At 39.4% G+C, this 25,656-nt stretch overlaps 4 protein-coding genes and 1 long non-coding RNA gene across 12 annotated transcripts; 2 read left to right on the top strand and 3 right to left on the bottom strand.

Moving 5' to 3' along the window:
- The first annotated feature begins 388 nt into the window (after nucleotides 1-388).
- Nucleotides 389-1,159, top strand: LOC116203576. Its single transcript, XR_004156266.1, has 2 exons — nucleotides 389-711; nucleotides 907-1,159. It is a non-coding gene; the product is annotated as an uncharacterized LOC116203576 (long non-coding RNA).
- A 1,806-nt stretch (nucleotides 1,160-2,965) lies between these two features.
- Nucleotides 2,966-4,945, bottom strand: LOC116203575. Its single transcript, XM_031535357.1, has 2 exons — nucleotides 4,697-4,945; nucleotides 2,966-3,745 (listed from the first exon to the last, which is right to left on the bottom strand). Exons 1-2 carry the CDS (start codon nucleotides 4,741-4,743, stop codon nucleotides 3,118-3,120), a joined length of 675 nt encoding a protein of 224 aa, XP_031391217.1. The 5' UTR covers nucleotides 4,744-4,945; the 3' UTR covers nucleotides 2,966-3,117.
- A 3,076-nt stretch (nucleotides 4,946-8,021) lies between these two features.
- Nucleotides 8,022-11,695, bottom strand: LOC116203574. 4 transcript variants are annotated; one of them, XM_031535353.1, is made up of 6 exons: nucleotides 11,556-11,693; nucleotides 10,294-10,638; nucleotides 9,732-10,045; nucleotides 9,574-9,630; nucleotides 8,856-9,326; nucleotides 8,022-8,702 (listed from the first exon to the last, which is right to left on the bottom strand). In XM_031535353.1, exons 1-6 carry the CDS (start codon nucleotides 11,663-11,665, stop codon nucleotides 8,443-8,445), a joined length of 1,557 nt encoding a protein of 518 aa, XP_031391213.1. In that variant the 5' UTR covers nucleotides 11,666-11,693; the 3' UTR covers nucleotides 8,022-8,442. The 4 variants fall into 4 exon arrangements, with proteins under 4 accessions (XP_031391213.1, XP_031391214.1, XP_031391215.1 ...); XM_031535354.1 differs by having other exon boundaries at nucleotides 8,022-8,706; nucleotides 8,866-9,326; nucleotides 11,556-11,680; XM_031535355.1 differs by having other exon boundaries at nucleotides 8,528-8,706; nucleotides 11,556-11,695.
- A 2,785-nt stretch (nucleotides 11,696-14,480) lies between these two features.
- LOC116203571 (BAG-associated GRAM protein 1) lies at nucleotides 14,481-21,685 on the top strand. Of its 4 annotated transcripts, none has more exons than XM_031535346.1 (18): nucleotides 14,481-14,894; nucleotides 15,409-15,453; nucleotides 15,600-15,697; nucleotides 16,124-16,199; nucleotides 16,589-16,717; nucleotides 16,806-16,852; nucleotides 17,312-17,435; nucleotides 17,539-17,655; nucleotides 18,277-18,306; nucleotides 18,396-18,495; nucleotides 18,892-18,998; nucleotides 19,439-19,582; nucleotides 19,657-19,761; nucleotides 19,898-20,044; nucleotides 20,220-20,273; nucleotides 20,478-20,541; nucleotides 20,994-21,055; nucleotides 21,297-21,685. In XM_031535346.1, the coding sequence occupies exons 1-18, from the start codon at nucleotides 14,706-14,708 to the stop codon at nucleotides 21,414-21,416; spliced, it is 1,758 nt and encodes a 585-aa protein (XP_031391206.1). In that variant the 5' UTR covers nucleotides 14,481-14,705; the 3' UTR covers nucleotides 21,417-21,685. The 4 variants fall into 4 exon arrangements, with proteins under 4 accessions (XP_031391206.1, XP_031391207.1, XP_031391209.1 ...); XM_031535349.1 differs by having other exon boundaries at nucleotides 14,482-14,894; nucleotides 15,390-15,453; nucleotides 15,600-15,678; XM_031535348.1 differs by having other exon boundaries at nucleotides 14,754-14,894; nucleotides 15,390-15,453.
- A 299-nt stretch (nucleotides 21,686-21,984) lies between these two features.
- Nucleotides 21,985-25,587, bottom strand: LOC116203573 (transcription factor bHLH153-like). Of its 2 annotated transcripts, none has more exons than XM_031535352.1 (6): nucleotides 25,207-25,587; nucleotides 23,363-23,522; nucleotides 23,180-23,245; nucleotides 22,896-22,955; nucleotides 22,577-22,624; nucleotides 21,985-22,489 (listed from the first exon to the last, which is right to left on the bottom strand). In XM_031535352.1, exons 2-6 carry the CDS (start codon nucleotides 23,459-23,461, stop codon nucleotides 22,337-22,339), a joined length of 426 nt encoding a protein of 141 aa, XP_031391212.1. In that variant the 5' UTR covers nucleotides 23,462-23,522; nucleotides 25,207-25,587; the 3' UTR covers nucleotides 21,985-22,336. The 2 variants fall into 2 exon arrangements, with proteins under 2 accessions (XP_031391212.1, XP_031391211.1); XM_031535351.1 differs by having other exon boundaries at nucleotides 22,890-22,955; nucleotides 25,207-25,586.
- Nucleotides 25,588-25,656: the final 69 nt, after the last annotated feature.

Here is a 25,656-nt window from a genome sequence, read left to right as displayed (position 1 = left end):
ATATTAATATGTGGTAGTATATTTTTATATCAAGATTTTTAACCACGTAATAATATCATGCTAGAAAAATTAATATTTGGGACTTTAGGGATAAAATCAATTTCTTATTACTTGTTATATGGAAATGCGAGATTTATTTTAGGTAATATCAGTGTTATCAAAACCGGACCGGACCGGGCGGTTCGACCGGTCGGACCAAAAACCGGACCTATGACCGGTCCGGTTAGCTAAAAAACCCAAAATGCATAAAAAAACCGGCCGGTTTTTGGGTAAACCCATCGAACCCAATCGAACCGACCGGTTTCATGGGTTCAGCATTTTTTAGAGGAAATCGGGCGAATTGAAGGAAATTGGGCGAAATTGAAGGAGATCAGGTGAAAACCTAGTCTTCATCCCTCTTCAGTTCAATCGGATCTTCATGGTCCCTCGCAATGGCTGCCCCTGCAGTCCACACCTTGACCAAGCCTCCCCCACCATACACGTCTCGATACGTAGCCGTCATCGGCGCCGGAGCAGCAGGCCTCGTTGCGGTTCGAGAGCTCCGTCGAGAGGGTCACCGGCTTCGTCTATGAGCGGGAGAGTCGGTCGGAGGTACATGGGTCTACACGCCCAAGTTTAGTCATCGGTGGCTTCATCAGTTCAATCTTTTCTTCGCTAGTTCGCCTCTCTCACCGTCTGGTCCGTCTTTGTTGAGCTGATCGAGCAGAGGAGGTTCAAGCTTCCTTTTCTCCTTCTTGAACTTAATCCTTTTTTTTTTGTGGCAAAATGGGTAACGACAAGGTCTGGGTTTGTGTCTCGGGATCTTTACTAGTTCCTAATCACTTGTTACTGGGGCCTGTGATTTTGAGGAATATTGTGTCGATCGACCCACTACTCCGGTGTTAAACATGTCTTGGGTGGCTGCAGATGTCGAATGGGGATACATACGAGAAAAACCATGACGAAATCGATTTGAGTTCTTTGGCAACATAAGAGGGAAATATTGGAGAATCCATTCTAACATTTACGGGAACGGGAGCACAAGCGCCGGTAGAGAAGAGAGATACAGCCTCTGGTTTGACACGGCTGAAGATTTTTCACCAGTACAACATCCTCTGGACTGACTTTCAGATCATGTAAGCTTCTATCTAATTATCAAAAGTGAATTTTTACTTGTTCCTCTGCTTCCATATGGCTTTAGCTCTTAGTTCCTTTTTTCGTGGAGAGGAGAGCTGATGTTTGTTTACGATAGTTTAGATTCAAATTCTCGGCTTCAGGGGTGCTTCTTTCTACTGCAAATTGCATATCTTCAACGGAGTCTATTTCAATTGGGATTAGTAATTATTAGAACTGGTATTTGTTTTCCTCGATGATTGTTGCAATATAACCTTCATTGGTCTTTCGAGCTATTGCTCAGTTGAGTAGAAAAGTTTCGATCTTTACTTTACTCCTCTGAACTGCAGTTGAACAAAAGTGATTCATGGATCAATTTTATTATGACCAGTAGAGCAGAGGCCCCAGTTTTTCTTAATTTATATTACTATTTTTTGTGTTTTATGTTATTTTCTTAAAATAATAAATATTTATTTATTTTATAACTAAACAAGCGGTCCGACCCATCGAACCCCCGGTTGAACCCGTAAACCCATGAACTCATAGCTCAGCCGGTTCGATGTCCGGTCCGGTTCTGATAACACTGGGTAATATTATGGGTAAGTGGACATGTAAAGTAATGTGAGAAAAATTTTCAAATGGGAAATCAAAGGGTGATTTAAGATTCTATCCACATTTAATTAGAGTAAATTAATGTGCTATAGAGGACATTTTGGTATCATCGATAACAGAATGGGTGGATTAGCCAAATGGGAGTGGAAATAGCTCCAACCATAAAAAAATACTTACTTCTTGAAAGATGATCAAAATTATAATACTACTTTTAATGCTGTCATAGTTGGCATGAAAATCGAAATATTATAGTTTAGATATTATAATTAGTATTATTTAATCAAAAAAGAAGGATATACATAATTCTTCTTAACCCTTCATCATTATTTTTGGATAATATATTAAATTCAATGAAATCCATATCTTAACATGAACCTGTGGATGATAATGGCCAAACTCTCCATTTTCCTTACGAGTTTTCTACCATCTCATAATAGCATATAAGACTTTAGCTTAATTAATTTCCACATGTAAAAATATAAAGTATAGCGGAGTGATGCAAGATCTCACATGATAATCAAGAGATTTTAGGTTTGATTTTCATAGTGAAATTATACATATCCCTTTATTAAATATTAAGCATTTTATATTATTGTATTATATTTATAGACCTTCGTAATAAAACGAAAAGGCATATGTGGACGTGGGTATAATTAGTAAAATAAAGAATATAATGAGTGGAAATTAAATTATGTATGGACAGTCCATCACTTCAGTGCACCAAACCCTTAGCAGAAAATGGGAAGATAGATAGGGATTAGACAACCAACTAAAAAAGGATTTTAATCATTAAATTCATCAGAATTAATTACTTCAAATTTGTAGTTGCTCTTGTTGTGTTTCTTAGAGTAGCGTATAAGCAAAGCCCCTTCATTTCATTAAGTCATTCCTCTATATGGTATATTATATTCTGATTGAGATTTACAAGACCACACGGCAGTTATACGTGCGGTGTTACCTTTGTCTTTATTTTCCCTTTCAATTTGTTGAATTATTTAATTTATTCCTCAATTAATAATTACTTGGAAAGAGACCAACCCAATATATCATTGTGAATTGAACTGGTACACTTTGGTTCAACCACAATATTTACTAATTAGGTATATATTGTTCGTTTTTCAACCCTAATTTTCGCTTTTAAAAAAAAATCAATGATTCGAAATAGAGTAGTCGATATCATCGACCATATATATACGAAACTGCTACAACACCTCCAGAGTTTTATGCGTAATTTTGATACCCTATATAATCAGTTTAGTCGACGGTGAATTTTGACATACCAGTTCATCATAATCAACCAAATCAGATAGTAAAGAGAGCGGGGAACTCATATATCAAACTTGGGGTGCAAACAAGATCATAAATTTTGTTAAATTAATGGGTCGTCACAAGGTCCTTCCCCCCCTCTTCTTATCAAATTGATTTGTCATCATCTTCTTCATCATCATGGTCATTAGCCATGACCATTCTACTAAGAGGGCTAGGCCCAAGCTTCTTCCTTCTCCTTACCAAACTCCTCCTCCTAATGACTTCCATTTGGTTCCTCCTCCTAATTTGCATCATTGCTTCCTCCTCAACCACAAACCTCCTCATTAGCACATCATCCCTCAATGACTTCCCCCTGAATATAATTCTCCTACCCCCAACACCCCCTCCTCCTAACAACTCTACGCTGGGCCTCGGGCTCGTCGGGCCCGTGAGCCCCCTCTCCTGTTGGGCCGGGCCCGGAATCGACTTGGACCTGGGGTAGCTGTTGCTCCTCCTGGGGGGGACGTTCTCGGCCCGGAACACCTCGTTGTAGGACGATATCGGGGCACACAGGCACACCCTGGTGAACGAGGTGGCCACCCTCAGGGAGCTACACTTCCGCAGCTTCTGCGGCCGCCGAGAAGAGCCATTGGTCCCGTTGTTGAGGGCGTGGACTTCGGTGGGCTTTGTGAGGGTTTTCCAGATCGTGCCGTTGGTTGGCGGGATTTGGGTGGGCTTGGACATGGTTCTCCATAGGCTGGCCATCTCCATCGCTCTTTGGTACCAGGGCTTCCTATTTAATTAATTTGGCCCATTAAGAAAACTCAATAAATAATTAACTGAAAGCTTAAATTGTGTTGAATATATAGAGCAACTTAAAATTTCAGACCACAACCCATGGAATGGAGTTTTATATGAAATTGTGGCCTGTGGTCCACTCAATGAAACCAAAGCAATGAAGTAGGCTTTGCGTGGACTTCCACATTGAAGAATTGAAGATCCAAACTTTATTGCTGAAATATGGGACTTTTCCTTAACACTATGGGCCACTTGCCCCGGGTGGACCTAGATCAGCTTGTCGGATTGTTATCATGGCATGTTTGAGCGGCTTGAGGTTGCAAATTTCCCAATATGCAATACGAGGAAAGAGATCGACCGAGTTCGGAGGAATCCGACTCCTGATGCGACATTCCACTCGAGGCTGACTCAATTCAACCCACTCGAAAGCGATCCGACATGCCACTGAAATTTTTTGTACGTTTTCTAGTGCAAAGCTACTGGAAAGCTAAAGTATGTTTACTTACACAGAAAATATGACATTGGGTTCTTTATGTGCGGGTTGTCTGCCCGTAATTTTCAAGATTCTCAGATGATGACTCTTGTCTAACTCTTATTATCCTGATATCGCTCGGTTGTCGAGAGAAGTGGTATTAATTAGATCTCAAGTGGAAAGGATCGAAGCAGAATGAATGTATGTAAACTTAAAAATACAGTAACACTGATCCTTTCATCATGATATCAGTAGCGTTATATATATATATATATATATATATGTTCTAGGGAAGTACATAATATCAGTACTGGTGCGGTATCAAGTGCTACTTAAAAAGAGTGAAGTGAAGTAGTGAGTAGGAAACTATATATATGTGTGTCTATATTACTATATATTACACAAAATATAAGTACATATGTATATACACACACAAACACACATGATGAGGGCGGGGGAGAGATGGGGACTTGCCTTGTGTGAGGAGAGGCCTTTGGGTCTTGCATGAACCAGCGAAGCATTCAATCCTTGTGAAGCTCAAGCTTGAGAGTCCTGAGCAAGAAGAAGAAGAAGAAAGCAAAGGAAGTTTCTTTTTCATCTGAGAGCGAGTGAGAGTGAGGGAGAGAGAGAGAGTACTAAAGGGGTGTGGGAAGTGGGAGGGAGTGAATGAAATGAAATGTAGCTGAGTGAAAGTTAGAGAGAGAAAGAGATCAGAGAGAGAGAGAGAGAGACTTTTCCTTTTTGCTTACAAATTTTGTCTGATAAATATGGGTTGGCGATGGCAGTGTGTTCGAGCTTCCTTTTCCCTCTCTCAAATTATTTCCTTTCTTTTTTTTCCCCTCAATGTACATACTGATAGCTAAAAGCTCAATAAGCTTTGACTAATCTATTTCGATAAGGGTCGGCCCATTAAAAAATAAAATTCTCCCGGCGTGCATTTTCTTCATTGATAATACTCGAACTCAAAATCTTGTCACTGTTGGGTTGGTTGGTGAGTCACCAAAAAAAAACATCGAGAAAGGTCAAGCTGATCAGTAGTCTCACTTATGCTACGTCCTGCACCATGTTTGTGTGTGTTTATTAAGCTTTCTTCGCTTCATCGCCATTCATTTTCTTCCGCTTTATAGAAGAGAGACCGTTGTCTGTTTTGAGAGTGAAAAGCAAGTGCAAGCGATAGAAAGGGTAGTCCCTCGCGTGTTTGCACGAACTATAAGAAATGGTGAGATTATTAGTGAAAGAAGATTTTAAGGAAAAGAGCGTAGGATCACTTAAATCAACCGTTATTGATTGATTCTTTCCTAAATCCAAGGCTAATTACCTATGCTATATCTGTCCTATCTCTTCCCTTTTGCTTTTGGGAAATAATGCAGCATAGCATATGACATATACATGAACATTAAGACCTAATTGATATTAGATCAGATAGAGAGAGGAGAAAGGGCACTGCCAGAAGATCACTTCAAATTTCAAATGCAATTTAGGCTTCCATTGATCATATATACTCCGTGATAATATATGCTTCAGAGTGAGAAGAAATTCAACTCGATCCGCTAACGTATATGTACTATGAAAGAATCCAATAACCCACACCACACACATACGTCTTCATTTAATCATGACAATTATCGACTTCAGCAAAAAAAAAAGTATAGGAAGACGGGTCATGTCGTCATTTCCTATCAACATCTCCTATGCCCTTGGTCGTGATTAATTATTTCTTATTCGAAATATATTCATACTAAAAGATCAATAGGTCATAATAAAGAACTTTGGATGTGGAAAGTTTATGTAGAGCTCCTACCCTTGTAATGATGTTTACCTCCTTTATTATGCATCATTGTTTGCAAAAAGAATACACGTTATATATATATATATATATATATATATGGAGAGAGAGAGAGAGAGAGAGATTCATCTCTCATGTCCTAGAGCTAAGCATGCCTTTGTTGATGCCTAATTGTGCTTTTAATTAATAATATAAACACACTGGAGAAAAGCCTAAATGATCAAAGGAAACTCTATCCAAGTGCCTTTAAACGACAGCCCTATATATTTTATATATCATTTGGAAAGAAAAAAGGAAGATCCACATTCAAGTTATGTAATACTTAATGTTCATCTCAATTGAATATAAAATAACGCTTCTTTTTTTTTTTTTCTAATTGATTGGATTTTGTGGGAATTTTGGTTATAATGGGGTTTAATTTAAATTATGTAAGACATATATAAATAAAGCCCTGGATCTAATGAATTTTCTAAGATAAATAATGATGCATAAAACATTTGGGGGAGGAGGAAAATTAGGATTTGGGACAATGATTTCATGTTGCTGGGTGGTGTAAAATCAGAATCAGAGAAAGGCTGCCCCCAAAACACCCAAAAGACATTATGATTGGGGTTGCTGGGATTTTTGCTGTTTAGGGTTTCCCACCTGGCTCTCTGATCAATTAGCCCTTTTTGAATTCATTTACGATTATTCTAATTTTCCTCATTACACAATATATTATTATATATATCTTTAATGAAAAAGGTTCTCAAGCTAGCACACCATCTTAAGTAAATACTTATTCACCAGTCTCTGATTGATTACTACTACTAGTGTTTCGTAAAGTACCAAAAAAATCGACGATCAATCTCCGTATATACATCATAGTACAAGTTTTAAACGATTAATGATAACTATGCGCGTATTCTGATTCTGCATGGTAATTCAATAATATAAACTCGAAAATTTCAAATTGTGAGGGGGTTTTTCTTGCAAAGAAACATCATCACTTGTGGGGGTGTGAGTAGATTAAATCATACATAACATAACAAATTAAGTAAGATTGAAAAAAGAAATTGTTGGGGTAAGTGTTATCTCAGTCAGAAAGCAATAGGGTTTTGACCCGAGTGCTTAATGGGCAACCCAAGAACCTTAAAAAGCAGGAGGCCCTTTTGTCCAGAAGACCCATATTCTCCGTAGCCCATCATTGGGCCCACTCCCGTGACACTGAAGACATGGGGGCCCCACCCACAAAGATTCTCCATCGAGCCATCTTTTCTGATTTCTACTTCAGGCAATTTTCATGCTATGACTCTTGGCGGAGCCAAGCCTAGAAAGAAAAGATTGTAGCGTTAGCAACCTAATACCACTTGTACATTCAGCATTAAAAAAACCATCGTACTAATCGATTGATAGGCCGTAGGGACTACTCGACGATTCAACATCGTTAAGGACATGAAACAATCATATCCAATCGTTTGATATATCATCATTACGAAAATTGTACTATTTGAATCTCTTCATAATTTAACTGACAATCATGTAGAACCAGACCTATCATACTATACGACGCAAAAGGCTTATTGGGCTATGTGCATAAATTTGCGATTGGGCGGCTCGATAGATAGATAATTTTGGATTGAACGAATCTCGATTAAGAGGTGAGGAGATATTTTTTAACATGGGTTCGTCTATCTCTGGTCAAAAGAGAAAAGTGTGGTTTTCAGTCTTTTTCTTTATCTTGGAAGCTTTTTTTTTTTTTTTTCTGTAGGTGTTGTAGACCCAAGTGAAAAATAATTGTGTCCCTTTGAGCTCACAATCCATCCATCAATGGGAGAAATGAAAGGACACTGATATTAATATATAGCGATGGAGCCATGTCCTTTCTGAATTCAAGGCAAAGCCGCTACGTGCATAGATTTTGACCTGGTCAATTTGCTTAATCGAGCTCAGTAGGTCCCGTCGGTGCTAGATTTTGGTACATTGAAATTGCGTAAATCAAATTTTCGGGGGTCTGGTCGGGTCATGGAAGGCTTGAAGAACTTCCAGAGCTGTTGCGCTGATATTAATTGGTGAATGGCAATGCTCTTGAGTTTTGGTGAAGTTACATGCATTGGCTCATATTCGAGCAGTACACTTGATTGTCATGCCAACGACAATTACAGGCTCAAGATCGGTAGAACTTTTTTCATAAATACTGGGAATGCTATAGCATCGAACTACATCTACATGAATGCCCCATAACTTAGAACAAGCTGTTGATTTCCTCACTGGAGTTCGTCGCGGGCCTGCAAAACTGGCATTGGAAAGGAGGGCGAGAAGATAGACTCCCGTCGGGTGCCAGGAACTCCGGGAAAGTGTGGAAACTGCAGCAGGACTTGATCTCCGGACACATACCTTGGAGAGAAAATCTTCGTGAACATGGATGATAAGTTATACATATATATAGCACATTCTACTTGTTCCAACCACCACTTCCCGATTTGCGTTCCCCTCGTTTCCTCTTGTTCATCGGGACATGGATATCCGAGGCTAAACCCGGCTGCATGTTTGATTGCTGCTGTTGTGTGACATCATGTGGAGAGGGGTCGGGGCTCTCATCTTGTTCACCTTTGTCAGATTCATGTTGCTTAGCTGTAAGTTCCGAGACCCAGCTTTTTAGAACGTGGGTCACTTCTCCTTCAGCTGCCTCGTTGTGGATCAAGACGCTGGCCACTATCTGAACACAGAGAATTTTATGAGCCAAACAATGTAAAAGAAAAAGAAAGAAAAGGAAGATAAAAGAGATCGAGAAATAAAGTCATGTATGGCACAAGAAGATGCAGGAACTCTAATCGCCATGGAAAACTTAAATGTCGAATTCATTACATAATCTTACGTCTTCCGTTGTATCTTCGAGTTTTGGTTGGCGTAGTGTAACATGAGCAGCAGACAATAATCCAACTGTGCTCTCAATCACGTCAGGAATGGAAACCTCACCGAAGCTTGAGACCACACTTTCAGGGAGAACAAGGTTGTCAGGGTCATAGCTGGGATTATGCTGATCGTGTCCCATCAATCGGAAATCTTCATTTTTTGCAGAAAACGTAGGACTTGGAGCAGAGCTCGTCTGCGCTTCTTCGAGAGGACCAAGCAGAAGGCTCAAGTTCTCAGAGGAAGAGAACTTCAAAGCATTCTGGGACATTATGAGATCGAATTGATTCCTCAGCTTGTGGACTCGAGAGTAGACCACCTCAATCTTTTGGAGGACCTGCTCTAAGTTAGAGTCCAGCTGTCTCGACTTGAAAGATGACCGATCTGGGGTAGCTCCAAAATCGTCAGCAGCGGTTCCAGTCTTGTCTGAGAACATTTAATTGCCACAAAAACAATAGGAGGACAGATTTTGTCAGATTAGATATGAATTATGTCAGCAGTTAAGATACTGCTTTTTAGCAGCCGAGAAAAGACTCTTAACTAAGGCATCTCCTAGAATGAATTTCCGCGTAACGAATGTAGGCTCATGTACATCTACTGTTTAAGCTTTTAAATGGGTTATTGGCAGTGGATTTACGGAATTACCATTGGCAGTGGATTTACAGAAGCTTACCTGAACGATTAACTTCATTGGCTGCCAGATTTGCTTCCAAATTGAGCCTCCTATTTTCTGCAGTACACAGGTCAGAACTTAACTGATCGGCCTATTATGCGGTGCAGGAGAGTAAGTAACCCCAATAAAGACCAGTAGAAGAATCGAGAAATCTTTACCGAGAAAGGAGAAAAGATTGTGATGGGACATGTATGATGATACATCAGTGATCTCTTCGACCCTTTTCCTTTTCCTCCTCTTCATGATCCTTCTGCTGCCGTGTTTATGAGAGAATGGTAATGACTTCGAACTGAATTCTTCAACCGCTTTATATTCGTCCAATCCTGTTTGGCTTTCTTGTTCATAAGCAGAGAGTGCATGGGCATAATTTAGCGCCTGGGACTCGATTTCCTTTATTCTCAGTTCTGTCCACTTGCACCGCCACATCAGAGGACGTATGAAGTTCCTCCAGTGATTCGTCAATTTCTTCTTTCTGAAAGAAGAAATTTTCTCTTTAGACGTTAGACGAATACACAGAATAACCATAATGGTACTGATCGCAATGGATAATAATACGATGGTTGCAGAGACATTAGCCCAACACAGGATAATCATTTTCCATAAAGCTGAATGGTGCATTTAAAAGAAACATATAACATCGTCTCCCATCAGCAACTTCTTACGATTTATAGAGCTTAATGTAAAGCGAGAAGGAAATAGCAGAAGCGTGATGCCACGCACCTTACATGAAGTATACCGTTGAACACGTCGAATGCTGGGGGCAAGTTATTGTCTCTCGAGAACTGTGACTCGACTTCAGCATCGCTCAATCCCGAGCAATGCTCGGAATCAGAAACCGTGCCACTGAATGAGCTCGAGTACTCAGTGGCATCTGGATCCTGAGGATCCAAGCATCTAGCAGCACTGCCTGAATTCGAACATTCTACAACATCAACCTTGGCATCCTCCAGGTTTCTGAGCATGCTAACTTGAGCGCTGAACTTGGTTTCCATGACTGGCTTTCTGTCCTCATTATCGTGAACGCACTTTAGATCGACATCATATGTGGTTCCTGAGGTACTTTTGCTGGATGATGCAAAATTTTGTTTACTGTCAGGTTCGATCTTTGTCACTATTTGAGCAGGAGCCATTGAACATTCCCCGATTTTGCAAAGAACACAATCAAATTCTGTCAAAATAATGAAATTTCACAAGTTACACATCTATGTGAGACAAGGAATTCAACATCGTGTTTTGCACCACTGCCGCTCGTTTCCAAAACAAACTTGGACAATGATATAACATCACTAGATGATGAGGCCTAATGCCGAAATTCAGCTCCTTGCAGAACCATTTAATTGGTACCATTGCTAACCTGCTACTTTTCAGAGATGCAAAATATACACGAAATTTGAAATAAGCAATCCACAACTATTTAAAAAAAAATAAAAAAAAATCGTGATTTACTTCACTCCATGTATTTCCCTTTGCCCATCGAAGAATCATAATTGCTTGCAAGTCGAATGAATGCTTACTAAAGCTCGTAGTAGGTTGCTCCGTAAATACTACCGACAGGGTCAAAACCAGAACACACTATGAACAAAATCAATTCAACAATTCACTTCTTATTCGATCAACCTCGCCCCAAAGCAATCAAAACAAAAGTAACAAGACAACATTTTCATGTGCAGGGAAGATGCTTAGCTTGTATGAATATGAAAAATTATGCAGAGGAAGTCGCTCAAAGACCTCCATAGAATAACTACTCCGAACCCGAAAAACGAATAAACTGCAGTGCCCGTAATCGATCATGCCGTGACAGTTCGTTCTGCAGAATGTTGTGATGCAACTGAGGAACAGAGAAGCTAAGCTCCAGCGTCCCATGCATACTTACAGAGCTAGTAGTGAATTTCCATGAACAAGCTTGCATACAGCATACATGTACGTATAGAATTCTTACATTTCACGTGTATGAAACTAGGGAAGAGAGAGAGTGTGTGTACCAGAGAAAAGAACAGGGAGCGGAGGAGATGTGACTGTGAGTGAGATCCTGAGAGCTTCGGCGGCTGACGAGGAGGGAGGAAGAAGGAGACACAACGGGGCACGGTCGCATGTTTAACGTTGTGTAACCTAAAGTGGCGAACTTTTGTTAGAATCCGTACCCTCTACTTTTGTATAATTTTGTTCTGACCCTTGAACTTTACTTTCCATCTCACTTCGGCACCTACGTTGAATTTTTTATGCGCGCGACCACTCCTATGAAATCCACTCCTATGAAATCAGGACGACTCCTTGCATCTCCCAATCGGCCAGGTGCTGATAAGCATATGGAAAAGATTGATCTTAACCCTCAAACTTTACCTACTTTTTTGCTTTCATCCCAAACTTTATTTTAGGTTTCATTTCACCCTCAATCTAATAATGACGTGGCATTTTTATTAGATTAAGAAATAATTTCTAAAGATAATAAAATTTTAAAGAAGGGGAACTTGAACAATTCAAAGTGGTAGGCATGAGGGAGGAGCGATGGGGCCCTAGTCGACAGGCACCCACTGGCCTAATGAGGTCGTCGGTGGTCTCTGTGGTCACCGACGACCTTGTAGGGGAAGAGGGGATTGATAGCGGGGCCATCTCACCCTTAATCAAGGGGATCTGAGTTGAACTGAGATCCCTTGATGGGCGCGAGGGGAGTGAACATTATCAATGACCCCCTATCCTTCTCCAAGGTCGTCTGGAATTACAAAAGCTGCTACCAACCTCGGAAGGGGAGAGGGGCCACCGACTATGCTCACTCCCCCCTTAATCAAAGGATCTCACAGCCAACGACGACCATCTCTCCCCCTATGAGGTTGGAGGTTTGCCAAAATTCCAGGAGACTACTAAGTACCTTGCAATAGTAGTGGTGGCGGGGTGGCGGCCATTGAGGCCCCCATTGCCCTTCCTTTCATTCCTACATTTTCAATTGTTCGAAGTTTCTTTTTTTTTTTAAATCAATTTTTTATTTTTAAATTATTTTTTTATATTCAAATAAAAATACCCAGCAGAATCTTTCGACTGAAAAATGAGTATGGGACCAAAAAAAGGAACCAAATGGAAAAAGGTTATGGACGATATTCAATTAAAATAAAAAGGTTTAGGATAAAAGAAAAGATCGAGATTAAGAACTGAAATTACCCTTTTTCGATAAAAGTGAAACCAATTTATTGCCTATTTTCCTTTTTTAATATATTATAAGTTTTGATTTTATTTATTTTTTGGTTAAGTAAGTTTAGATCATCTTTCATCCCAAACTTTGACATGTTGGGTCGACATAACTATCCCTATAAGGATGTTCCACCACCAAGGCGCTAGTGGTGAATACGTTATGAATATTCAAACTCCCTAAGTCCAGCATGATTCTCTCTAACTCCAATAGGTTATTAATATATTCATATATGTTTTAGTAAAAACGTTTTTGGATGAATATGCCAGTAAAAATATTAGAGCGGATAGTTTGTGGTCAAAAATAGGATGATGTGCCATGTCGTTAACGAGATGGGCCAACAAGATCACGACCCATCTACTAATCACAGTTGGAATCATCCATTTTACTAAGCAATAACCTAGATCAATATTATTGTTGTTGAAAAACCTATTAACTACATGCCAAAATGACCAACAGATCACGTAGAGACGACACAACCGACCGAAAATGATTTTAGAGTTTGCTAAATGATATGATTATAGTTCGAAATGTTATGCCTATAAGTTTATTGATGCAATCGACACGGATACGTGCATGCTACAAAGTACAAACATAAAACACATATTTTAAAAAGAAAGAACACTAATATGAGTTGGCATTGATTTCTTTCCACATTGTACTTCTAAGATCCTCGAATGTTACATTTGTAAAACATAAAAATTGTACCGGCACGTTTTTAACCAATTTGGTGTTTGTCCAAATTGACAATACGTTTAAAATGCCACGCCGTGCCATGAAGAGGTTGCCACGCCCTTTTTTTTTTTTTATCGATCTTGTTTAACGAAGTTGCAGATTGTTCTCTGTCGGGATGATCAATGATACTCGGACCAAATATGCTAATTTCATGTCGTGACTCTACTCGAATATTACAATGTGAAACAGATTCCCCGAGTAAATATAAGAGAGAATGTAATATACTAGTGCAATGATACGTTTAGTAATTAAATGTTTCATGTTCGATACTTATTATGAGACTATATGTACTATTTTTTTAGCTATTAAATCTATATTTAATTGTAATAGCTTTTGTTGGGAGGGTAAGCCCGACGTAAGTCCACAGTCTTTGAGATCTGACCGAACTTTGGTTTCCTGCACAAGGGGAGAATCGGGGTGCTCTTGATTTTCCTCTCCGATGATCAAGTTAATCCTCCTGTATAATAGGGGTGTTCTTGAGTCCAAAGGAATGCGAGTATATACTTATATATACATATATGGGTTTTCAAGATCCAATATCATTATTTTTGGGGCCTTATTTTAGGTCATAATAAGGTTACAGACCTCTTATATAATCGAAAAAGAGTTCGGAGTATAGTCTTCAAATCTGAGCATAGTCGAAGATGGATTTATTCATCAATTATCAATGATTATCAACTATAAAACGGTGCAGATAAAGAAAAACGAAGGAAAAAAACAATTTCGGACTGATCTCTTTCTCATCGTTTGAATTGAATATTCAGAAAGTACCGCATCGGTCCACACGGCCAAACAACTCCCGCAAAAATAAATACAATTTCCCCAAAATCGTTATTCGCTTTCAAATCACTGCCCAGAATTGACGGTTTTACCCTCTGCCTTCGCCCCGTCATTGGCGGCATAAACAGTAATAACAGGAGCTCAATAGGGTCATTTCCGTCAGAGAGGCGGGCGTGAGATGATTCCGCATAAATTTCCTGCGTCGATCGACCACTCTCCCTCCAACTTTGACTCCTCTCTTCTCCGTCTCCGTCTCCTCCCCTCTCCAACTCCCTCCTCTCCGTCGCCACCGCTACAATGTCGGACCAATCCCCCCCGAAACCCTAACCGGAGCCCCCTTCCGGAGCCTCCAATGCCGCAGGGAAGCGGCTGTCCCGTGTAAGTTCGTCCTCGCTTGCGGTCGTGTTTCGTGCGAGCATAGGTGCGGTGATCGGAGATGATTGAGACTGCAATTCTGGACGTCCTGCTGCCGTCGTGGTGGGAGATCAAGGTCACCGTGGCTGCCGCGGTGTTCGTGATCGCGGCTTATTGGTACTTCACCTATGGAACCGACAGAGGAGAAGCCGGTTCCGACGCCGATCGTTCGCTCGTTGACAACTCCGCTAGTTCCCTAGATGTCAGCAAGGTCATTTGATTCATTCGAAGCGAACCATTCGGATATATTATCGTCTTTTGTCAGTGCTGTCAGCAGTTGAAACGAATTTATTCACTGTGAGATTAGAGTTTTTCCACCTGTTTCCTCTTGCTTCTTGTCCATGTTACTCTGACACAGAAACAGTACTGTGATCAGATTCTCAAATCACAACGGATGTCAACCGTAGTGAAATTGGTCTCGGTTCCAGTCTTTCTCTGCTTACCGATTGAGATTTTCTTGGAGCTTTCATTCTGATTTAGGAAGTTTGCGTTGCTGTTAGTTCGTCACTTTGATAAAATAGGAAAGATAATAATGGTACTGCTTGGGGGGCACAAGAGGAATGACTGTGTCGTTTGGTCACAATTAGAGGACATTAGTTTAGTTTGCTTTTTCAGTTCGTCCGAGTATGGGAGAAATGGTGTTTGTGTAAGAATATGCCCGACTCGAGTAATTCCTGGAGTAATATTTCACTTGTTTGACATGCAGTTGTGAACTTATTTTGTAGATGGGCAATTTGAAAGAGGGCATCAATTCTGCTTACATAGTCAAGGTACTTTTACGGTTGGATGTTGGTCACTAGTGCTTCAAAACATTTCGATTACATGTGAAGGTTCCTGTCATCCAACTTTTCAATATTTCTTCACTTTTGAAAAAAAAAAATTATGATGGGGAGATTGTTTATGCCTTGGGTTTCAGGTGGAATTGTTAGCAGCTAAGAATCTCATAGGTGCAAACTTAAATGGCACCTCAGATCCATATGCTATCATTACTTGCGGTACAGAAAAGCGATTCAGGTTACTTATATTTGTTTTTCTTCCTCGCGGACCTAGGTTAATCTTTGGCCTATTGACTTCTCATGGGACCCTTCTAGATTTTTTGCATGACCTACTGCTTTTCTCGAAAACCTTTTGACTGGTCATGCCTTTCGAAAGCTTCCTGTCTCTATGAAATGCCTGCACAAACCTGTTAAATATACCCTTTCAGGCGACGTTTTAATTTCTTTTCTACCTTCAAGTTGTATTTTCTGCTTTGTTTACACATAGAATTCTGGGTGTCATGCTTTTCTGCTCATGAGGATTTCTGATCCAAATAAGCTCCCTAGTCATGAACTAGCCAAGAGGGTTCAGAGTTGTCGAGGCCCATTTCTGAGCAACTATTTAATTGATATCTTTCTTATAATTCTCTTTGGTTTGACATATATGATCGATGTTTTGCTGCAGCTCAATGGTACCTGGTTCTAGGAATCCCATGTGGGGGGAGGAGTTCAATTTTTCTGTTGATGAGCTTCCTGTCCAGGTAGCTGAATTTTTACGAGTTGTGCCCCTATTTTTGAATGGACACTTAAGCACAGAATCATCAATAATTCTTTCCAAGATGTGTAGCATGCAGTGTAATGCATTATTATGGCTGCTTTTGAACTGATGCATTTTTCCCATTTACTCTTTTTGGCAAGTTCAACTATAGATGGTTTGTGAGACGTTGAAAGCACAAAATATATAATGCCTAATTAGTCATGGTCTCAAGAGATAGAAGCGTACAAGTTACAGAGGAAATATGTTCTGACAACTGCATGTTTTCTATTTCGTATTTGATCCTAAGTTCAAACGTATCCTGGAAACTTTGTATGTGAATGGTTTTTCCTTTGATTGAAATGAGCTGCTCTTTTGCACCATTGACCTTCGCAGATAAATGTGACAATATATGATTGGGATATAATTTGGAAAAGTGCCGTTCTCGGTTCTGTGACTGTTCCGGTTGAAAGTGAAGGTCAAACTGGTGCAGTATGGTATACTTTGGATAGTCCATCAGGGCAGGTAATTTATCTGCTGATTTCATTACTGTAATTATATCAAGGTCTCAACTTTCTGTGATGAGCTTACAAAATTGCTATTGTCTCACCAGGTTTGTCTTCATATCAGAACAATAAAATTACCTGTAAATTTTTCGAGGTACCCTTCACTCTCTGCACTTTATTTGTTTCATGTACTTTATGTTTTGATCATCTTCCCATATGCATTGATCTTGCATGGGAGAAAAGAATGCAAGTATTTTTGGTTATTCATCTCGTGGAAGTTCTTGTCAGCTGCTAGCTTGGATTTACTTTATTAAAACTGTTATGGAGATTTGTTGAGATACAATGGGAATGGCTTCAGTTTCAATGAGAGAAGGAAAGGATGATAACAAACAGAATTCATAATTCTGACCTATAGGATGTATTTATTGATGCTGCAAATTTGTAAAAGTAAGCATTGAATTAGCAAATTATTCATTCTATCTATTGGTAAGCAGTACACCTGCATTTGCTCTTGAATTTGTGCATGGATAGATATTATCCCCAGTTGATAGTAAAGTGGCAGTTATCGATAATTAAGGCCTTTACTATACATCTGTGTCTTTCTCCATGGTAGGGCTATGAATGGGTTTGCTGGAGCAAATGCACGAAGGAGGATATCTTTAGATAAACAGGGGCCTACAGTTGTTCATCAAAAGCCAGGACCCCTGCAAACTATATTTCATCTCCTTCCAGATGAGGCAAGTAGCTTTGAAAACTGGCATCCTTGATTTGTGTAGCTAAACGTTTGCTTATTTTCTGTTCACTGTAGATCAATTAATTTGAGCTGGACCTCACATTCAGGTTGTTGAGCATAGTTATTCATGTGCTGTTGAGAGGTCATTCTTGTATCATGGCCGAATGTATGTCTCAGCTTGGCACATCTGCTTCCATTCGAATGTGTTCTCAAAGCAGATGAAGGTTAGCTAGCCTCTTTTTGATGTTATTGCAGCAATCTAATTAATAGTGGATTCATTAATGGATAAAGGTTTCATTGAATGAAAAGAAAGGGCTTTGACATGTTATTATGCTAACTCTAATTCGGTAAACTTGAAGAACAAAATATTAAGTTAGGCAAGTTTTTATCTTTACGTGGATCTGTCTATCCAAAAAGAGATGCAGATTCTTCCCATGGGCCAACCAAACAGAGATAACAACAAATAAAAAACTGAAATCGATTACTCTAGCATCTTCAAGCACCCTAAAAATCGAGATAAGGCAAAGAGGGATAGAATTTTGAATTTTGCTACTCAACATATTTGGATTTGCCATATCAGGAAGAAACTGATAGCGCATTTTATTTTTTTCTATCAAACCCTATGGTGGCCAATTTGAGGATGGGCCTGTACTGTTTCAACTTTCAACTCTTGAACCGTAATGATACAAGAAGCAACAAAGTATCTAATTCTTTATTAACTTATTCAGACTTGAGACGGGGATTGCTTGTGTTAAGAAATATTTCTATCCGTTGCCCTATTTTGTAAAATTTTGCATTAAAATGAATGCTCCTTACATTATGATTCATGTTTTTTCTGCTGATAGGTGATTATACCATTTCAAGACATAGATGAGGTTTGTCCTCTCACTTTCGTATGTTTTATCAAGTATTGCTGAATGAATTGATATGCTTAGAGCCAAAAGAATGTTCTTGTTTTGTGTAGATACGGAGAAGCCAGCATGCTTTTATAAACCCTGCTGTTACAATTGTTCTCCGGATGGGTGCCGGGGGACATGGTGTACCTCCACTTGGAAGTCCTGATGGTTAGTGTTGAAGTTCATGTTCTATTAGATGACTGATTTTTGATTTGGTTCATTTTCTTTGAATTGATTTGTTTGCATTATGTTTTCACAATTGTTTTCCCTCTCTCTCTCTCTCTCTCTGTGGATGCTTTTACACTAGAGAGTTTTTCATTCTTTTGTTTCTAAGGCTTTGTTGCTATCTGTTAAAGATGCAAAATTTATGTTTTCTGATTTTACTCTAAGATCTTGGCCCATGGAAAAGATACTAATTTTTGTAGCATGTTCTTGTTCCTTAATGACTGTGGGATAGCTTAGATGATGGAACAAGAAAACCTAAATAATTTGCTTATTGTTTATTTTATTCTGGAAAAGGATGCTTTATAGACTGTTTCCTTAATGTCTCCTTCATATTGCCAGGTAGAGTCAGATATATGTTTGCATCTTTTTGGAATAGGAATCATGCTCTAAGAGCTTTACAGCGTGCATTGAAGAATTTCCATGCAATGCTAGAAGCTGAAAAGAAGGTTTGATCTCCCCTCTCTCTTCCCCGCCAACCAACAGACACACTCACACATACACAAAGGGGGAGGAAAAAAAAAGGCCCTTCTTCTCTGTGTGTATGTGTGTGCGCTTATATGCATGAAAACTTTGTGATACTGTTGATCCCAAAACTGAGCGGGACCCTGGAACATTTCATTGGACTTGCCTTTATGTTTGTGAATATCCAGCATTGCAGGATATCACTAATTACAATAAACTGTAGATGCTTAAGTTAGTGTATTTTGATAATTGTCCTATACTAGACCTATTATCAAATGAAATAGATGGATGACTGTTCAGCCTTTATTGATGTCCTAAGTAGGGACCGATATATGCATATAATAAGTTGTCAGGGTAGAGTGGACATATTATACTGTGTTGGTAATACCTAGATGTTCTTATAAACTTTTTTTATGGCCTACAGGAAATGGTAGAATCAGCTCTTCGAGCACACAGCAGTTCCATTAGAGGAAGTACAAGGCACACCAAGAATCCGGATGACAGTGTGTCCAAGAATGGAAATAAACAATCGTTTATTAAAGAAGAAGTTTTAGTGGATATATACAATGTAAGCATCATCACTTTGAATGACATCATACTGGTTCAGTATCACCGGGAAAATCTAATTTCTCCTTCTCCTAGGACGTTTTCCCATGCACAGCTGAGGAGTTCTTTAATCTCCTGTTGGATGATAATTCCAGCTTTACGACAGAGTACCGTTCCCAAAGAAAAGATACCAATCTCGTTGTAAGTATCTCTTTACTGCTTTGTTCTGCATAAGCACCACTATTCTGAGTGTGTTATGTGTTGGCCAGTTAGAAATGTTCCGTGTACTTTAATTGATGTACTTTAGTCTTTTCTGGCTGTTTTGTGCTACCATTAGATGGGACAGTGGCATCCCGCAGAAGAGTATGATGGTCAAGTTAGAGAGATTACTTTTAGATCCCTCTGTACAAGTCCAATGTGCCCGCCAGACACTGCCATGACAGAGTATCAGCATGCAGTTCTATCACCTGATAAGAAAACATTGGTACATGCCCTCTTCATCTTTAAGAGATATTCTTCAGCAATGCTCTCTCTTTAAATTTACACTCTGAAGATTATTGTTTTCTTTCAATTTAAGCAGCAACTTTTGTCTTATTCCGGGTCTTCTGTTTGTAATTCATGGTCTATTACAACTGCTGACAACCTTCTACTTCTTACAGGTGTTTGAGACAGTCCAGCAGGCGCATGATGTTCCCTTCGGCTCTTACTTTGAGGTGTTCCTCTCAATTCTGTTCACCTTGTTTTGGATACACAGTACAGCATAGCATTTCTGCTGATTATCCCTTCTGTTAGTTTTCTAAATTGATGTCGCATATAGGATGGGTTTTTTCGTTAGTTGGACACGTGTTGGTTCATGTACTTTGCTGCTTATCTTTTCTTTGTTTATCTCATGTCACGTAATGGTTTCATTGCGTTAGATTCATTGTCGGTGGCAAGTGGTGGCAAAGGACCAGAACTCTTCCACTATTGCTATTAAAGTGGGTAAGTTTCAGTTCTTTAACCATCTCGATGCAGTTGTTGGCTTTATTCCAAAATGTTACTGCCATTGTTGTCTTTCTGATACACTGCCCTTTCCACCATCCAAAAATAGGAAAAATTGCATCCTTTGTCTTTTGGGGGTAAAATGAAAGCTCAGCATAACCTGTCAAATTAAGTATCCGTTTAAGTAGATGTTGATAGAGCATATTTTCCAGAGAGTGTTGGGTTCGCATGAAGTTCTCAATGAGATCTTTAAAGCTTTCTCACAAGGAAATGATGTACAATGTGAATCGCGCTCACACGATGGTAGAATACATACATATAAAAAAGTTCATTGATTGGTTATGAGTTTTGGTTCTGGATTCACATGAGTGCTCTTTCTACAGAAACAACTTACTTTAAAATTTGCATAGAGCTGATGGCTTTTCTGAAGCAATTTTACTATATATTTGCAGGTGCACATTTCAAGAAGTGGTGCGTAATGCAATCAAAAATCAGGTCGGGGGCTATCAATGAGGTTAGTAATATCTATCTCCTGATCTCATTTGCCTTCTCTTTTTGGTATTTATCTCTTCAGTAGTTGAAAATGAAAAACAAGGAACACCTCGAATGCGATGTCCAGTTTTTGTAAGTCGTATTCTATTGTATCCGCAAACTTCGTTTATATGAGTATCACTGAAACGATTGAAGTATTTTGTTGCCTAAGATCATTCTCATGACTAACTATAATTCATCCCCTTTGATCTTTCCATTGACAGTATAAGAAAGAGGTGGAGCTGATGATAGACGTGGCTCGTGCATACGTCAGGTCAAGCACCTCTGGCACCAGGACCGAAGAGACGGCTTCATCTGCATCCGTAACCGAATTGAGCAGCTAATAATCACACGTGAAAAATGTCTTTAACTGTACGTATCGGATAATATATTTATCATGTTTTGAGCCTCAACGATAAGTGTCCTGACCTGTCCTGTCTCTCTTATGACGCTGAAAAGTCGATAAGATTTCGTCCAAATAGCAGAAAGAAAACTTCACATATAGCTTCTTGTGTTCACCCCGTCTCTCAATCAGAAGAGATGTAGAGGTGTGAAACTGCGACTCCTTGTGAACGCGTTTTAATTACACGGTTTCAGATTTGAATTTGCCGACTGAGAGCCTGTCACAGCTATTCCTAGGTAATTTCATGCAAATATATGGATGTTTGTCAGGCGAGATTCATGAATCACAGCCTTTCCTAGATCATTCCGTGCGAAGTATATGTATGTTTGTCAGGCGAGATTCAAGATCATGATGTGAGAACTTTGTTCTCGAAGAATATGTCCTGACTTCGCCTGTTGAGTGACTGCATAGTAGATGTAACATTAAACCACCGAAATGACAATAACTTGTACAGATTGAAGTCCACATATGATATAGCAGTCTACATTGGCGATGGGGGACATCCGCGATGATGTTTGATTGAAAGAGAAATTTCAACAAGAATAATTTACTTAAGGATTTGTTTACGTTAAGTGATTTGATCTATATTGTGGTTCCATCAATTTCTCCAATTTAATTGGCAAAAGGGCCTTTACTGAAAGGAGTTTCTGTAGAACTTAATAGCTTATAGAAATATACAATTTCCCCCCTTAATCGAAGACGATATAACGGTACTACCATTACTGAGTATAGCCCGATTCATCCTGGTGCGGCCAGCTACTCCAAGGAAAAAAAAAAATTTGTTACCGGCAATCCGAAGTCAATCCACCCCCATTTTTGTATTATGACACCATATCAGGTTTTCTCCGTAAGGTGAAGCTGTCAGTGGAAATGTGAGATGGGCTTTTCGAGCTTCGGAGAAGTAGACTTGATGGGAGCCCAAATATCCGCTCCGTTGGTTCGCGCAACTCCTGCTGTGCAAGATATCGGAACAAGGCACAGCCCTCTGCTTCTCAAACTATAGGACTCCAAACCCTATAAAGGATAATATAAATGACTTATTTAAGTGGACAGACTGAAACGGAATCGATAAGATTGAATCTGTGCATTGCCGTTGCTCACCTGCATCTGGGCTGCCTGATTGCTTTCAAGGTAGGGCGCACTCAAGACCTAAAAGACCAGCAAATCGAACTGAGTCAATAAATTTCAATGAAGTTAAAATCCATTTACGATTATCATCATAGCTATCTTAACTCACAACTCGGAGATACTTCAACTACACCCATTTATGGAAACAAAATGACAAATCATGGGTAGTCCCGTTACTATCAAAATTTACACTACCCGTTATAATTCTTTACGGCTCCATTATATATCCTTCTAGTAGAAATTACTGATTTATATGTAAAAGAAGAAGGGCAAAAAAGAGACGGACCTTAACTTGTTCATGAAGGAATTGTATGTACTCAGTAGCCTCCGACAACACTGAAGCTGTATCAGTCTGCATATTAAATTAGAAAGCTGTGTCATATAAAGCAACAGCATGATGACCCAAAATGCAATTATAACGATCGATGATGCACCCAGACTTCCACTTATATTATAAGGTCCCGCTTGAAGTTATTAATGGTGAAAGCACAAATGCATTTATAATCTACAGATGAAAATTGATACTTTTATAAGTTGGATTTGTTTGCTAAGAGTTTGAGAAAGAAATTCTTCTACCTTTCCATAAGGAGAAACGAGTTGTTGCAATGCCACGATCTTTTCCCCCAGCTTCTCCTTCCTATCCTATTAGCAGCATCAAAAGCAAAATGAGGAAACAAAGTAAGCCAGAAATTGATCATTAAATCCATCTTAGAACTTAAGCCATCTTAGGAGAAGTCGGGGGGAAGAACGAGAAGAAACCTTGCTTGAGATGGATAGATCACCCTTGTGTCTTTTCGACATTAGAGAAGTGAAGGTACTCTGTTCAACAGAGCAAGGGCTTCTTTTCTGTTCCATCATCTTTCCTGCTTCACACGTTCCTTATCCCAAATATAGATCACAGTAGCAATCTTTACAGATTCTACAGTAACAATGAGAAAAGAAAATTTAAATGTCTTATGGCAGTTTCCAAGCCCAAAGGGGAAGGAAATTCCGAAAAGTAACCGTTCGAAAAAGATACATAATAAACATACAGACAGTATAAAGTATAAACTTCACGGACAATAAGTTAGTTAAGTTTCAATCAGTGTATTTGAACCATCAGAAAGTAACGACTTAAGTTGCTCAAAGATTCCAATAGTCATTTTCCTTTTCCTCACTAGGATTTGCCTCATTCCGGGATGATTATGAAGGGTTCGCTTCCTATGACCAAGAAATGGGATAGTATATCTAGCCATGCCCCCCGTCTCTCTCTCTCTCTTATAAATCCAATTTTTGGGTAGTTAAAAAGCTACAAAAGCTGCATCGGAAGGCTAAAGATAGTGTATTCTTTATCTGCATGGTTGAACGAACATATCCTGTATATTATGTCCGCCGACCCATAAGGTCCCATCCCCATCATACATGATATCAACACGCTTAACCACTTCTATACACAACAAAAAAGACATACGAAACTAAAGTTTTGACTACCCAATGGGACAGAAATCAGAGTACAGATATACTACAAGACAACAATTTGCATCATAATATATTCAATCGAAAGTCCTCTTGATGCCTCATGAAAATAAAATAATCCATGCACGAAACCATGCAGAAAATAAGTATTTAAAATAGGGGGATAAGAATGGGGACAATGATAATCATTAGAAATATAATATTCGACCATTTTTGGTCAGATAATAATCTTCTTTTGCATACTCCAAAGCATGGCAGAGAGAATAGATTTACCTAAAACTACATATTATAACTAGTCAATTCCCAAGATGTCACCACCACGCAAAATTAAATATTGTAAGCTCAGACGAGGGTAGCTTAAATTATTGCAGAACACAATCATCTGGGGACAGTTGGAAATTATTTTAAGACAATTCTCAATGCTTGCAAGGCATGAACTCAAGATTACTGGTTCCGCAAACTCTCCCCGAACTCATACGTCCTGATGAGCTCATAGTCTTCTTACACAAGATATAAACCGACATCAACGATTGGGATTATGAGGAGGGCGAACACGAACAGTGCCAATTTAAGGGTCTAACATAGAATCGGGGGGTTGAACTGAGAGTATCTAACAAAGGTTTGAACAAAATAAAACTGTACAGGCTACTAGGCGACTATCCCATCCCGCAACCACGGAAAGACCCGCACTTTTTTTCTTGTCACTGGCCACAGGGAACATATGTGTTATTGAATGATCAAACATAGTGAAATCACTCCACTGAAGATAGCTTACTGGGGAGCCTATGTTACAAGCAAATAACACATGCGTGAAGAATCAATCAAAAGATTATGCCCAGATAGACAAGTAACAGGCACCGATCACCAAAAATTTAATCATATTCCAAAACAAAACCTTCTTCCATATTCAACCAATGCACAAGCAGACAAAACTTGTTAGGTAACTAATGACATCAAACAGAACACAACCCCAGAGAAGAGCAAGTCAATAATATCAACCTAGACCTTGAAGATACTGAAAAACCCACTGCTTCGAAATGCCACAAGAACACAAGGCCCGGACAGATTAACAGCTAAATCCCTTCTCCAAGATTCAAGAATCAAAACCCAGGTGGCAAATTTCAAAGTACGACTGTATATGAACTCACCAAGCGTAAAAGCTCTGCATTGTGTAGGAACAGATGGACTGTGATATCTTTCAAAAGAGAGTCTTATTCAGAGAGCAGAGAGAAAGAGCCAAGGGGGTTTTCGGGACTTGGGGGAGCTTTAGAGAGGTCTGTGAACCCTCTGATAGTGTGGCTAGCTCTTTAGCTTGTCTTCTACTATTATGCGTCTTCTCAGGGAAAGGAGCTCCTTTGGCTGGAAAATTTTTCAGCTGAGGAGGTGTAAAGGTGGGAACTTTATGGGGGTGTGTCTGAGGAAAGAGTGGTCCGGGAGGGGCCAAAGTTTCAACAGAGGGGAACTGAAGTCCAGCAAGAAAATCAGACACGCGGAGAGAGAGGGAGAGAGGGAAAGGGGAAGGGGAGATGATGATGTGTGAAACCTGTACTTATACAGAAAAAAAAATATTTTAAGTATTTTTTCACCACTTATTTCCC

The sequence above is a fragment of the Punica granatum genome, chromosome 4 (genome assembly GCF_007655135.1).
Source record: "Punica granatum isolate Tunisia-2019 chromosome 4, ASM765513v2, whole genome shotgun sequence".
Lineage (NCBI taxonomy): Eukaryota > Viridiplantae > Streptophyta > Magnoliopsida > Myrtales > Lythraceae > Punica > Punica granatum.
This window is presented reverse-complemented; position numbering and strand designations above follow the sequence as displayed.